Source organism: Mobula hypostoma, chromosome 3 (assembly GCF_963921235.1).
Source record: "Mobula hypostoma chromosome 3, sMobHyp1.1, whole genome shotgun sequence".
NCBI lineage: Eukaryota > Metazoa > Chordata > Chondrichthyes > Myliobatiformes > Myliobatidae > Mobula > Mobula hypostoma.
This window is the reverse complement of record NC_086099.1, coordinates 94,556,924-94,572,363: the sequence shown is the minus strand read 5'-3', so window position 1 is coordinate 94,572,363 and position 15,440 is coordinate 94,556,924. Positions and strand designations below refer to the sequence as shown.

Genomic DNA, 15,440 nt, shown 5'->3' with positions numbered 1-15,440 from the left:
CAAGTTAGCCCATTGCTTTGCTTTGCTTTTAGTTAGTTGCACGGTGGGTTTTTTTTTTTGGGGTTTTTTTTTCTTTTTTTTCCATTGATATATATAAAATCTAGTATACTATTATGTTATCTTGCTTTCTTATGCTTAAATTACATTGTTTGTAGTATTTTCTTTTTGGTATTGTTATCTTTTGGAATTTTATTATACTTTAACATTGTATTAATGTTTATATGGCTTACCTTTTTTGTATACTTACTCAATAAAAAGATTTAAAAAAAAAAAAAAAAGATTGCAAATGAGGATTATCATTGTTTTACACAAATAAATTGTTCAGTGTTTTTCTATAGTGGTTCATAGATATTAATTTTGAAAGGAACCAGCTTATTTTAAATAGTTAAAAGCTGCATGATACATTTCAGAAAAGAATCAAGTCGCAGACAATTACATACTTCTGTCCAGTTTCCAGTGGAATTCCCACCAAAACTTGAGCTGCATTTCTCCAGTCTTCTTCCTTCTCATAAATGGTGGCTAGATGCTGCCTTATAGAAGCTACCTGCAAAATAAACACAACAGCCATGACCACACAACAAACGCATTTGTATTTATCTGCCCACTTGCCCTGCCCCTTCCACCCACGCCAATCCACTTCAATGGATGGAATTCTATCCTCATACACGTCACTCCCTCACTGGACTTGTATGCAAACTTGGCTCGCTGTTGGCCCCACTAACAGCCACGGGACTCAGCAGTGAGAAGGCCACCTTTCATAAACAACAGGCGTCTAGAATTGGTATGAGTTGGGGTTCAACTAAACAGGAACATCATGATGTTCCAATTAAAGAAGTCTCGATTTGAGAAGATGCTACGTAAATACTGCCCATACACAATTATACAGTCAGCAAGATATAACAGATCATACACCACTTAAAAATATAAAGGAAGTATATTTACAAATTTCAGCTTTATCGAAGTTAGTAGGTAAAAAGAAAAGGAAAAAAAGGGCCGATTACAGTTAATCCAGTCCAAAGCTGCACACAGTTGGAGCTCATTTTGAAGTTGTCCTTTTCACTCAGGTGCTGGACCCACAGTCTGGGTTAAAGCACACACCACATTCCGAACACCACTCAAAACCCATCTCAAACTAATGGGCTCTCCCACGGGAGTATTGGCCCTTCCTCCTTGGAACCATTCATCTGCACAAAGCACCTTGTGCAATAAGGACAGCATCCTCAGTCATCTTCCCTCCTGTCGCCTCCCAGCTCCTGCCAAAAAAGATGCATGAACCAGACTACTGACCTTCAGAAAACTCTTCCCCACAATCCTGACCAACTGACTCACATTCCTGAGTTGGACAACATGTGTCCTCATTTTAGCCAAAGCCAAAACACACTTTCCAGCATGGCACATTGATTTAACAGAAAACTACTAATAATGAAATACCTGCAGCATGGCAGTAAAAATCTTAACCAGGGCATTCCATGCACCATTCAAAATTGAAACAGGCAACAGAGGGTCAACTCCATGGGCTGTTCAAATGCTAACCTTCATCAAGGTGATAAATAATCCTCAAAACAATACTCAACTAAGTATTCATGATAGGTGGTGAACTAAACTGTGCCCAGGGAATGCATCCACTGTATGTAGTTATGTTCTGTGACATTCCATTCTGTTCTGAGAAAATTTTAAACTAATAATTAGGCAATTAAATATGGTTTTATTTACACCTCATTTAGATGATATATTGAGAGCTCTCTGTCTAATCGTCAAGGATAATTAGACCATAAGACCATAAGATAGAGGAGTAGAAGTAGGCCATCAAGTCTGCTCCACCATTCAATCATGGGCTGATCCAATTCTTCCAGACATCCCCACTCCCCTGCCTTCTCCCCATACCCTTTGATGCCCTGGCTAATCAAGAACCTATCTATCGCTGCCTTAAATGCACCCAATGACTTGACCTTCACAGCCGCTTGTGGCAACAAATTCCACAGATTTACCACCCTCTGACTAAAGTAATTTCTCTGCATCTCTGTTCTAAATGGACGTCCTTCAATCCTGATGTCGTGCCCTCTTGTCCTAGACTCCCCTACTGTGGGAAATAATTTTGCCATATCTAATCTGTTCAGGCCTTTTAACATTCGGAATGTTTCTATGAGATCCCCCCTCATTCTCCTAAACTCCAGGAAATACAGCTCAAGAGCTGCCAGATGTTCCTATATAGTAACCCTTTCATTCCTGGAATCATTCTCATGAATCTTCTCTGAACCCTCTCCATTGTCAATATATCCTTTCTAAAACAAGGAACCCAAAACTGCACAAAATACTCCAAGTGTGGTCTCATGAGCTCCTTATAGAGCCTCAACATCACATCCCTGCTCTTATATTCTATACCTCGAGAAATGAATGCCAAAATTGCATTCGCCTTCTTCACCACTGACTCAACCTGGAGGTTAACCTTTAGGGAATCCTGCATAAGGACTCTCAAGTCCCTTAGCATCTCTGCATTTTGAATTCTCTCCCCATCTAAATAATAGTCTGCCCATTTATTTTTCCCATCAAAGTGCATGACCATACACTTCCCAACATTATATTTCATTTGCCACTTCCTTGCCCATTCCTCTAAACTATCCAAGTCTCTCTGCAGGCTCTCTGTTTCCTCAACATTACCCGCTCCTCCACCTATCTTTGTATCATCGGCAAATTTAGCTACAAATCCATTAATCCACAGTCCAAATCACTGACGTACATCGTAAAAAGCAACCGTCCCAACACCGACCCCTGTGGAACTCCACTAGTAACCAGCAGCCAGCCAGAATAAGATCCCTTTATTCCCACTCTCTGTTTTCTGCTGATTAGCCAATGCTCCACCCATACTAGTAACTACCCTGTAATTCCATGAGCTCTTATCTTGCTAAGCAGCCTCATGTGTGGCACCTTATCAAAGGCCTTCTGAAAATCCAAGTACACCACATCCACTGCATCTCCTTTGTCTACCCTGCTTGTAATTTCCTCAAAAAATTGCAATAGGTTAGGCAGACAGGATTTTCCTTTCAGGAGACCATGCTGGCTTTGGCCTATCTTGTCATGTGCCTCCAGGTACTCCGTAATCTCATTCTTAGCAATCAATTCCAACAACTTCCCAACCACTGATGTCAGACTAACAGGTCTATAGTTTCCTTTCTGCTGCCTCACACCCTTTGTAAATAATGGAGTAACATTTGCAACTTTCCAGTCATCGGGTACAATGCCAGAATCTTGAAAGGTCATTGTTAAAGCCTCCGCAATCTCTCCAGCTACTTCCTTCAGAACCCGAGGGTGCATTCCATCAGGTCCAGGAGATTTATCCACCCTCAGACCATTAGCTTCCTGAGCACTTTCTCAGTCATAATTTTCACTGCACATTCTTCACTTAAAGGACAACTGACTGTAAATCATAGATACCTGCACTGCAGAACTTTTAAAAAGGGATCACTGAAAGCAAGACAAAAGAGATACCAAACACAAGGAAATCTGCAGATGCTGGAATTTCAAGCAACACATAAAAGTTGCTGGTGAACGCAGCAGGCCAGGCAGCATCTCTAGGAAGAGGTACAGTCGACGTTTCGGGCCGAGACCCTTCATCAGGACTAACTGAAAGAAGAGCTAGTAAGAGATTTGAAAGTGGGACGGGAGGGGGAGATCCGACTAACTTTTAAAACTGTTCATCTTGAGACCCTAAGGACATTACGAGACATAATTTCTAGCACACTTAAGCTAGCTCAGAATGAGTGAGGTATAGTCATTTTGTTTTGAGTCCGAGGTTTCTCATTCATGCAGCATTTACTATGAAAGATATACTGTATAACTTAATGCATGCACTCTGAATTTATAAGTACACCTTGAATAAACTCCTGCTTCACACTATTCTCAGAACGACATAAGTTACAGAAATCTAGTCATTACTGTTTATCACAGTTAAATAAACTTACATTAATATAGAATATCCACAATTTTTTCGCTTTAATAATGAATGAAGGATGTCAACTAAATAAATACTTGTGTATGCCTCAGTTAAGATTTCTACTGCTATACTGTGAGGGATTTTTATTTTAGCAGTTTTCTGCAAAAGCAGTGTGTCCTGTTAGTAAGAGTGTTTTGGCTTCGGCTAAAGATAAGGAGGCATTTTGTCCAACTTAGGAATGTAGTGTCAACCAATCAGGTTTGCCTTGGTACGTGTTATAACTTTCTGCCCAGTAGGATGCGATGGAAGATTCGAGAGAGCTGGACGGGATCAGATTTCTGAAGGACAATAGTCTGGTTTGGGTCTTTTGTTGGGAGATGCAGAGAAGAGCACAAGGGAAGATGGGAAGATGCTCAGAAGATCCTACGAAAAGTGGAGAGCCTGTTGTAAGAAGTGCCTTGTGCAGACAAACGGTTCAAAGGAGGAAGTGCCGATACTCCTGGGTTAGCTAGTTCGTTAGTAATGGTCTTCAAGGGAGGTTTGAACTGCGGCTGGTGTCTTTCACACAGAATGTGGGTTCAGCGTGTGAGTAATCAAAGCAAAACACCCTGCTGCTCCGGAAATGAGTTCCAACATTTATGTGCACATTTAGACTGGTTTAACTGTACTGGGGTCCTTTTCTTTTTTTCTCTATTAACTGTTTATAAAGTCAAAATATCTGTAAATATACTTCCAGTTTAATTTTATGTTGGTGTAAGGTGTTATTTCCTGGTGAACGATAACTTCATGATGCAGTATTTACAAAGCATCTGCCATAATTTTCATTCCCTCATCAGAACATTCGGACTTTACTGTTTGGTTGAGCCCGAATCATACTGACCCTAGACATGTGTTGCTAACTGAAGGTGGCCTCACCATTACCCATGCAATGCTGAGTCACATGGATGTTAGCTAACAAGCCGAGTTTGGTACGAGCCATGGTGAGAGGATTACACTGGCATAATTAAAAATAAAGCATTTATAAAATTCTCTCACTGGCTTACCTGTTCTTCAAATGAAATAACTCTAGGCTGGATCTTTTCCAAAGTAAAGTGGTAAATTTCTTTGGCAGTACCATCAGAAAGATTCGGTAGATGCGAGCAAAAGTCAGTCAGCAGTTGCCGGGAAATCACTAGACTGACGTTTTCATTAACCACTGTATCAAACAGAGAAGGACAATGAACCACATGCCTGCCATAAAATGATGCTAATAATTTACTGCCACATGCAGACGTGTCCATCTCTTCACAAAACACAATTCATGATTAACACTGCAAATACAGTGAATTCCGATTGAGACGCATTGGGACCAGTACATTATGGCTCAATTAACCGACGGCCCCAATTAGCCTGTTTCATGGAAGTAGTTAAGAAGGTATGAAAAAGACAAAGTACTGTTTAACTGAGTCATGGATTATGTAATTAAATGAAATACAGAACAAATCAGAACACTACACTACAGAACTATAAAACTGTGTATTAGTTCTGTGTATCGTAATAGCTGGTTTGGTGGTTGTCCATCTTATGACAGGAAACCTGTGGAGGAGAGCTTCTAAAGTGGAAAATCCATTGCAATGGGGAAGTTGCACTATCTCAACCTCAGGAGTTTGGGTCCAGTAGTATGAAGGTCATCACATCTGGGGTCTTTCTTGGTTGCAGTGGTTGATCATGAATTCTTCAGTACCTTGTCATGCCCTTCACTGTCCACAGTGCACAGAATCACCTTCCTGCTGTTGGATCTCACTGTAGATCGCATCTGCCCATTATGCCAGAGCTGACTTCACGTGCTAGGACAGGCCATGGCCCTATCTCTTCGGGGTATAAGGCCACCTGCTACCTTCACCTGGTTTGGCCCGCCTGCTGCAATGTGGCTGCTGACGTGTGGTTTTTATTGACTATAAATGAACAAAATCAGCACAGACACCCAAGTACAGATAATGGGCTGTCTTCATACTATTTTTGACAATTGCATCCTCCAAATTTTCATAATCAATGATTGTCGAGACCTTCAAATTCTGCGTAGTTCCTAATTTCTTGAATAGTGAAATAGTTTCATTTTCACTCAAGGCCATTTCTGGAATCTCCAAGCCTGAATGCTTGAAACTACAGTGACTGAAACAGTAATCACTGGTTTGTAAGCACATGCAACTAACACTATTTTAAAAACTGTTTGTTCCAAGCACGGTCTAGTGTCTAACTGCCACGCAAGTGTGTGTGTCTGATGCTAGTTAGAAACTCTTTAACAACAGTCTTCTGTCCCAATTAAGTGGCATAGTGTCCCAAATAAACAAAGCTATTGTTTCAGCTATTTGTCTTATCTCGGCTATTTTCTCGATTAGTTTTTGTTCTCTAAGAGTTGTCCCATAAAAACGGCTGCCCTGATGAACCAATGGCCCACCATTGAACCAGAATCCACTGTATTTCAGATTACTGGGTAAATTTATAGCATTTATACTTCTCATTAGATTTTTTGCAAATACAAAACTCACTTAAAACTGCTAGATTCTTCTCAAGGCTTTGTTTGTTTAGATTTGTTTTTGTTGTGTGTGTCAAATCCAAATCTGAAATACGTATTCCAATGACATTTCAATGCAATATATACCAATGTCATTTGTTCAATGACTGCCTTATACAAGTAAATGGAGCTGTTAATTGGGTGAAGTAATTTCTTGCTTAGAACCACCACTTAAAAATACAACTCGATTAACTAGGTTCCATTGTCAGGAAAGGCTATAAGAAAGAAAAGTCTATTTTTAAAAGATTAGTTCTTATACTCATCAACATTAGTCTTTGTACTGTAAATGTATCAACATTCATGTTAATCAGTTACCTGGGGCTTGATACAGTTGCAAGAAAGTGTTTGTGAACCCTTTGCAATGACCTGGTTGCTGCATTAACTACTCATAAAATGTGCTCTGATCGTCATCTAAGTCAGAATAATAGAAAAACACAATCTGCCTAAACTAATAACACACAAAGAATTGTACTTCTCATCAATACTGAGTACACCATTAAACAATCACAGTCTAGGTTCAAAGAGGTACATGAACCTCCGGGATAATGCTTTCTACAAAAGCTACTTGGAATCAGATGTTTGAATCAATGAGATGAGCTTGAAGGTGTGGGTTGTAGGGATGCCTTGCCCTATAAAAAAGACACACAGTCAGGTTACTGACAGGGCCTGCTCTTCTCAAGAAAGATCTATTTATGTGCACCATGCCTTGATCAAAACAACTTTCAGAGGACCTTAGAAAAACAGTAGAGATGCATGAACATTTCTAAACACCTGACTGTTCATCGGCCCACAGCAAGAGAAATTGTCCACAAATGGAAGAAACTCAGTACTGTTGATGTACTCTCCCTAGGGGTGGGCATCCTGCAAGGATCACACCAAGACCACAACATGCAATGCTAAAGGAGGTGAAAAAGAAACCAAGGGTAACAGCAAAAGACCTGCAGAAATTGCTACAATTAGCTAAAGTCTCGGTTCATATGTTCACTATAAGAAAAACACTGAACAAGAATGGTGTTCATGGAAGGACACCACGGAGGAAACAACTGCTCTTCAAGAAACACTGCTGTACATCTCAAGTTTGCAGAAGACCACCTGGATATTCCACAACAATTCTGGGACAAAGTTCCGTGGATAGATGAGACAAAAGTTGAACTCTTCGGCAGAAATCTACACCGCCATGTTTGAAGTAAAAAGGGCACTGCACACCAACACCAAAACCTTATCCCAACCGTGAAGCATGGTGGAAGGAGATTCTCGGTTTGGGGCTGCTTTGCTGCCTCAGGGCCTGGAAAGCTTACAATTATTGAGCAAACAATTAATTCAAAATTGTATGAAGACATTTTATAGCAGAATGTCAGGGTAGTGGTCCATCACCTGAGGCTTAATAGAACTTGGATGATGCAACAAGACAATGATCCAAAAGTCAAGAGTAAATCGACAACAGAACGGTTTAAAAAGAAGAAAACTCGTGTTTTGGAATGGCCAAGTCACAGTCCAAACTTTAACCCAATTGAGATGCTGTGGCATGACCTGAAGGCAGCTATTCATGCAAGGTATCCCTGAAATACTGATGGAGGAATTTTTGTTTTGTATGGAGGAATGGTCTAACATCCCTCCTCATCGTTGGGCAAGCCTGATCAGCGGCTACAGAAAACATTTGGTGGAGGTTATTGCTGCTAAAGGAGGTTCTACCAGTTATTAAATACAAGGGTGCACGTACTTTTTCCAGCCTGGACTGTGAATGACTAAACAATATGTTCAATAAAGACACAAAAAGTACAATTGTTTGTGTTATTAGTTTAGGCAAATTGCTTCTGTCTATTATGAGTAATTAATGCAGAAAACCAGGTATTTGCAAAGGGTTCACAAAATTTCTCTTGCAACTGTAGTTTAGATTTAATATAATCTGATAGTGACTACTTTCCTGCTTCTGAAAAAAGAGCAATCTTGTAAAAATCATTCATTTAATTCCTGCATAAATTATTATGCAAGGTGGGCTGTTTATTATTCCAAGTAGGTTAGTAAAAGCTTATCCAGATCTCAAGATGAGTTTGGACTTCATCAATCATTTAAGCTTTCAGGGCGCCTCGAGGCGACTCGTTTACAACAGAACTCTCAATGGATACGATTAAATATTCTCGTTTCAGCCTGATACAGCTAAAAAGCACAACTGCTTCCAAGGTCAGTACAGTCAACAAATATGTCTTAATGCACTTAAATGAACTATCGCTGCTTAAAACTGACAGAAATAATGCCAGTTGCATGCAGGAAATGTGGCTGCAGGTCAGGGATACAAGTGTGTTTAAGGAAACAGGGTTTTAAACTCCCAATACCGACTATCTTGCTGGCAAACGTGCAGCCTATGGTGAATAAAATCGATGATCTCAGAGCTAAGGTGCTGAATCAGAGGGACATTAGGACCACGTATGTCCTTTGTTTCACGGAATCTTTGTTAACCCCTTCTGTACCAGATGCAACAATTCAGATCAACAGGTTTACTATACACTGTCAGGATAGATCTATAGAGTCTCTCAAAAGCAGAGGTGGAGTATGCCTCATGATCAACTCTTCTTAGGGCACAAATATATCAGTGCTATCCTAATTCTGCACACCAGACCTGGAATAGCTAGTAGTTAAGTGTCGTCCACTTTACCTACTGTAGGAGATTTCTGAAGTCATTTTGGTAGCGGTAAACATTCCACTTCAGGCCAATGTCAATCAGGCTTTAGATGATCTGAGCAATGGGATCAACATGCACAAAACGGCGCACCCTAACGCCTCCACCATCGTTTTGGAGGATTTTAACTAAGACAGTCTGAAAAAAAAAATCACTAAGCAATTACCATCAATAGATCACTTGCAATACCAGAGGAAACAGCACACTGGAACACTGTTACACCACCGTCAAGAATGCCTACGGTGCTATTCCACGCCCTCACTTCGGGAAGTCTGATCACTTGGCTGTACTTCTACTCCAAGTATAGGCAGAGACTGAAGACTGCAGCACCAGTAGTGAGGACCAAGAAGGTATGGACAGAAGAAGCACAGAAGCGTCTACAGGACTGCTTTGAATTGGCGAACTGGGCTGTATTCAGGGATTTATCTTCGAATCTGGATGAGTATGCTGCAGTTGTTACTGATTTCATTAAAACCTGTGCTCCTATCTTTAAATCTCCCTGGTCTCCTTCAAACAAACAGGTTTTGGCGATTTAATTTAACTTTGTTATCTGATAAAGATTTTTTAAAGTTTATGGAGACACAAATTACTCTTTTTTTTAAGAGAATACGTTAGAGGAGACTTCTAGTCTCATCAGATGGGATGCCTTTAAGGTGTATATTAGAGGACAAATTATTTCTTATACTGCAAGTATTAAGAAAAAAATCTAATAAAGAGAGAAGTGATTTAGCTAATCAGCTGAAACAATTAGACCAAGAGTATGCCTTGGCTCCAGAACCTGACTTATATAAAAGATGAGTTGAAACTAAAACTAAATATGATCTCCTTTTAATCTATCCAATCAAAACCCACTCCTAAAAGATAAAAGTCAATTTTATATTCATGGAGATAAAACAAGTAAATTATTGGCTGATCAAATTAAAACCTATATAGCTAAACAGCAGATTAAAGAAATATGCAAAGCTAATGGTGATAGGACAACTGATTATTTAGAAATAAATGATACATCTAGAGAATTTTATTCTAAACTCTATAGTTCTGAATCTTCTAAGGATAACACTGTAATGAACAATTTTTTAGACCAACTAAACATTCCTACAATTTCTGCCAAAAACAGAAAGTTGTTGGAACAACCCATTTCTTTTGAGGAAATTGTTGAGGCTGTGCGCTCATTACATTTGAGGAAAGCTCTGGATCCAGATGGATTTTCTGGAGAGTTTTACAAGATCTTTCCTCACTGCTTATACCTCATTTATGTTCAGTTTTTTCGGATTCATTCAAGTCGGGCAGACTCCCTCAATCTGTTTATGAGGCTTCCATTTCGCTTATCCTTGAAAAGAATAAGGATCCAACTGAATGCTCTTCTTATAGACCAATTTCTTTACTTCATGTTGATACTAAGATCCTATCTAAAGTTTTGGCCCATAGGATTGAAAATATTTTACCATCTGTCATTTCTGATGAACAAATTGGATTTATCAGAAATCGATATTCTCATTTTAATATTCGTCGGTTATTAAATGTTATTTATTCTCCTTCTAACATAATATCGGAATGTGTGGTATCCCTAGACGCTGAGAAAGCTTTTGACAGGGTTGAATGGAATTATTTATTTAAAACTTTAGAAAAATTCAATTTTGGACCCATTTTCATTCAAAGGATTAAATTACTTTATTTAGCTCCTTCCGCTAGGGTTATCACTAATTCTCATAATTCCAAACCATTTAATCTTCAACGTGGCACTAGACAAGACTGTCTGTTGAGCTCTTTGCTTTTTGATCTGGCCTTAGAACCTTTAGCCATTGCCTTTCGAGAATCTAATGATATCACCGGTATTTTAAGGAGAGACACTATTCACAAAGTCTCGCTGTACGCTGATGATCTGCTGCTATTTACTTCTAATGCTGAGACTTCGTTACCCCATGTGCTTTCTTTACTCTCCTGTTTTAGCCAGTTCTCCGGTTATAAATTAAATCTACATAAAAGTGAACTTTTCCCTTTGAATAATTTGATACCAACAAATTCTAACCTTCCTTTTAAAATTGTAAGAAACCAATTTACCTACTTAGGTGTAACAATCACTAAAAACTATAAGTGTTTATTTAAAGAAAATTTTCTTACCCTATTGAATCACGTAAAAAGGATACTATCAAATTGGTCGCCTCTTTCGTTATCGCTGATTGCCCGAATTAATTCTATCAAAATGAATATATTACCTAAATTTACATATCTTTTTCAGGCATTGCCTGTTTTTATTCCTAAATCTTTTTTTGATTCTCTTGACTCTATTATATCTTCTTATATATGGAAGAATAAGCGTTCTAGATTAAATAAAATACATCTTCAGAAAGATAAGAAGAATGGAGGATTGGCCTTACCAAACTTTAGATTTTATTATTGGGCAGTTAATATAAGAAATCTTACATTCTGGTTATATTACATTAATCATGAGGATTGCCCAATGTGGGTTTTTTTAGAAGCTAACTCTGTCAATAAATTTTCTATTATTTCTCTTGGATCCTCACTTCCTTTGTCTCTGAGTAAGTTAACTGATAATCTGGTAGTTAAACATACTATGAAAATTTGGATACAATTCTGAAAATACTTTGGCTTATTGAGATTTTCTCTTTCGAGTCCCATTTTTTCTAATTCGTTTTTAAACCCTCTATGATTGATGTGGCTTTTAAAGAATGGGATAGATTAGGTACTAAATGCTTCTAGGACTTGTTTGTAGAGAGAAGTCTCTTTTCATTTGAGCAACTGTCAACTAAGTATAGTTTATCCAAAACTCATTTTTTTTGATACCTACAAATAAGAGATTTTTTACGGTCTCAAATAAGTACATTTCCTAAAAGTCTTGATAAGAATCTACTAGATGTAATTTTTAATTTGAAACCTTTTTATAATGGATCTACATCTAATATTTATAATATGCTGTTGGCAATGAGAAGTGTTCCTTTAGATAAAATTAAAAATCTTTGGGAACAAGATTTACAGATTTCAATTTCTGAGAAAGTTTGGAATCAAACTTTTAAATTGGTTAACACTTCATCGTTATGTGCCCGCCACTCCCTCCTACAATTTAAAGTGGTCCATAGGGCCCATATGACTGAGGATAAGTTGTCTCGTTTTTATTTATATATATCTCCGTATTGTGATAAATGTAATAATGGAGAAGCTTCACTCATTCATATGTTTTGGACATGTCCGAGTCTTGGAAAATATTGGAAAGAAGTATTTCAAACTTTCTCGATACTTTTCAAAGTAAACTTTAAGCCTAATCCTTTGACCACTTTATTTGGTATTGTTGGAGGAAAGGATAGTATTTTGGAGTCATCTGACTTGCACATTTTGGCTTTCATTTCTCTCATAGCCGAAGGACGCTCTTGCTTAAATGGAAAGATGCGGCCCCTCCTATTCACGCTCAATGGTTACATGATGTGATGTCATGTTTAAACTTACAGAAGATTCGATGTTCAATCTCTGAATCTAGCCAAGACTTTCAAACACAGTGGGGACCTTTTCTGAATTATTTTCAAAACCTTTGATTTGCTGTTAAAGCACAGATGATGACTAATAATTTTTTTTCCTTTTTTTTTACTAATCAGCTTCGGTCTTGGTAGTGGGTTAGATTTTTTCTTATATAATAAAATCACTATATTTCTAAAATTAAAAAACTGTGTGAGTGAGTGTACGCCTTACTGTACATTCTCAAACCAAAAGCCATGGATGAACTAGGGGGGTACGTCATCGGCTGAAGGCTAGGTCTGTGGCATTCAAGTCTGGTGACCCAGGTCTGTACCAGAAAATCAGACATGATTTGCGGAGGGCTATTTCAAGGGCGAAGAGACAATTTCGAACAAGGTTGGAGCCGACATCAGATGTACGACAACTTTGGCAGGGTTTGAAAGACATTACTTCCTACAAAGCGAAACCCAATAGCATGAATGCTAGCAATGCTTCACTACCAGATGAACTCAACGCCTTCTAGACCCACTTTGAAAGGGAGAATATAACTACAGCTGTGAAGATCCCTGCTGCACCCGGTGACCCTGGAATCTCTGTCTCAGAGGCCGATGTTAGGCTGTCTTTAAAGAGGGTGCACCCTTGCAAGGCAGAAGGCCCCGAAAGAGTACCTGGTAAGGCTCTGAAAACGTGTGCCAACCAACTGGTGGGAGCACTCAAGGACATTTTCAACCTCTCACTGCTATGGGCGGAAGTTCCCACTTGCTTCAAAAAAGCAACAATTATAGCAGTGCCCAAGAAGAATAATGTGAGCTGCCTTAATGACTATCGCCCGGTAGCACTCATATCTACAGTGATGAAATGCTTTGAGAGGTTGGTCAAGACTAGACTGAACTCCTGGCTCAGCAAGGACCTGGATCCATTGCAATTTGCGTATCGCCACAAATGGTCAACGGCAAATGCAATCTCAACAGCTCTTCGCATGGCCTTAAATCACCTGGACAACACAAACACCTATGTCAGGATGCTGTTCATCAAATATAGCTTAGCATTCAACACCATCATTCCCACAATCCTGATTGATAAGTTACAGAACCTGGGATTCTGCACCTCTCATTACAATTGGATTCTCGACTTCCTAGCCAGAAGACCACAATCTGTGTGGATTGGTGATAACATCTCCTCCTCGCTGACAATCAACACAGGTGAACCTCAGGGGTGTGTGCTTAGCCCACTGCTCTACTCTCTCTATACCAATGCCTGTGTGGCTAGGCATAACACAAATACCATCTATAAATTTGCTGATGGTACAACCATTGTTGGTAGAATCTCAGATGGAGGTGAGAGGGTGTAGTGAGATATACCAACTAGTGAAGTGGTGTTGCAGCAACAACCTGGCACTCAATGTCCGTAAGACAAAAGAGCTGATTGTGGACTTCAGGAGGGGTAAGATGAAGGAACACATACCAATCCTCAGAATCCTCAGAGGGAGTGATTAGTTTCAAGTTCCAGGATGTCAAGATCTCTGAGGACCTAACCCGGTCCCCACATATCGATGCAGTTATCAAGGCAGCAAGACAGCGACTATACTTCATTAGGAGTTTGAAGAGATTTGGAACGTCAACAAATACACTCAAAATAACTTTTATAGATGTATTGAGGAGAGCATTCTGACTCAGGAGGAGGAGAAGAAGGCGGCGCGACGCAGCTTGCGCGGCCACTCCGGTGAATGATATATGTAATCTGTCAAGTAGGGTGCTGTGCACAATCCTGATTTGATGGAGACAGACGTGAGAGAACGGAGGAACATCTGGAGAAACTTCTGAAATGTCTTTTTTGCTGCCGCTGTTACTGTGTGATCCAGAATCTCCAGAGGGGAAGGCCCCAAGTCCCCAGCTTTGCTTGTTGCTCAGCGGCCGGGACGGGGTCGAAGCGCTCGGTAGAGATGGTGCTCAGTGTCGGAGGGCTGGTCGGAGGCTCGAAGTTTTCGGACGGACTCAGAGTCAGCCGTGGTCGGGTGCTTCCAATACATTGACAGTTGTCGGTGCCTGGAGGTTTATGGCAGAGAGAGTTTCTCCCTTCTGCCGCCTGCTATCGGGGACTATCGGGAGTAGATCGGAACTTTTAAGACTTTTTTTTACCATTCCCATGGTCTGTTCTTTATCAAATTATGGTATTGCTTTGCACTGCTGTAACTATATGTTATAATTATGTGGTCTTGTCAATGTTAGTCTTTGGTTTGTCCTTTTTTTTTGTGATATCACTCTGGAGGAACATTGTATCATTTCTTAATGCGTGCATGCATTTCTAAATGACAATAAACAAAGACTGAGCGTCCTCATAATCTAATCTAATCTACACGAAACAGTCGTTGGAAAGCAGCATTCAGCATCAGGAACCCCCTCCACCCAGGACATGCTCTCTTCTCACTGCTGCCATCAGGAAGAAGATAAAAGAGCCTCAGGACTCGAACAACCAGGTTCAGGAACAGTTGCTACCCCTCAACCATCAGGTTCTTTAACCAAGGGAATAATTTCACTCAACTTCACTTGCCCCATCATTGAAATGTTCCCACAACCATTGGATTCTTCATCTCATGTTCTCAATACTTATTTATATTTGTACTAACAGTTTGTTGTCTCCTGCACTCTGGTTGAATGCCCTAGTTGACAGTCTTTCATTGATTCTGTTATAGTTACTTTTCTATAGATCTGTTGAGTATGCCCACAAGAAATTGAACCTCAAGACTATACAGCATGAAAACTGGCCCTTTCACCTAATTCATCCATGCCAACCTAATTCCCTAAATAAGC

General features: G+C 39.6%; 1 protein-coding gene across 1 annotated transcript in view; it reads right to left on the bottom strand.

The window, feature by feature from the left end:
• Nucleotides 1–15,440, bottom strand: part of cops4 (COP9 constitutive photomorphogenic homolog subunit 4 (Arabidopsis)) — a 63,041-nt gene that overhangs the window by 35,202 nt on the left and 12,399 nt on the right. Inside the window, exons 3-4 of the mRNA XM_063042191.1 lie at nt 4,975–5,126; nt 441–544 (exon numbers count right to left, since the gene is read on the bottom strand). Of these exons, the coding sequence (XP_062898261.1) occupies nt 441–544; nt 4,975–5,126 (256 nt within the window). The remainder of the gene's footprint in view (nt 1–440; nt 545–4,974; nt 5,127–15,440) is intronic.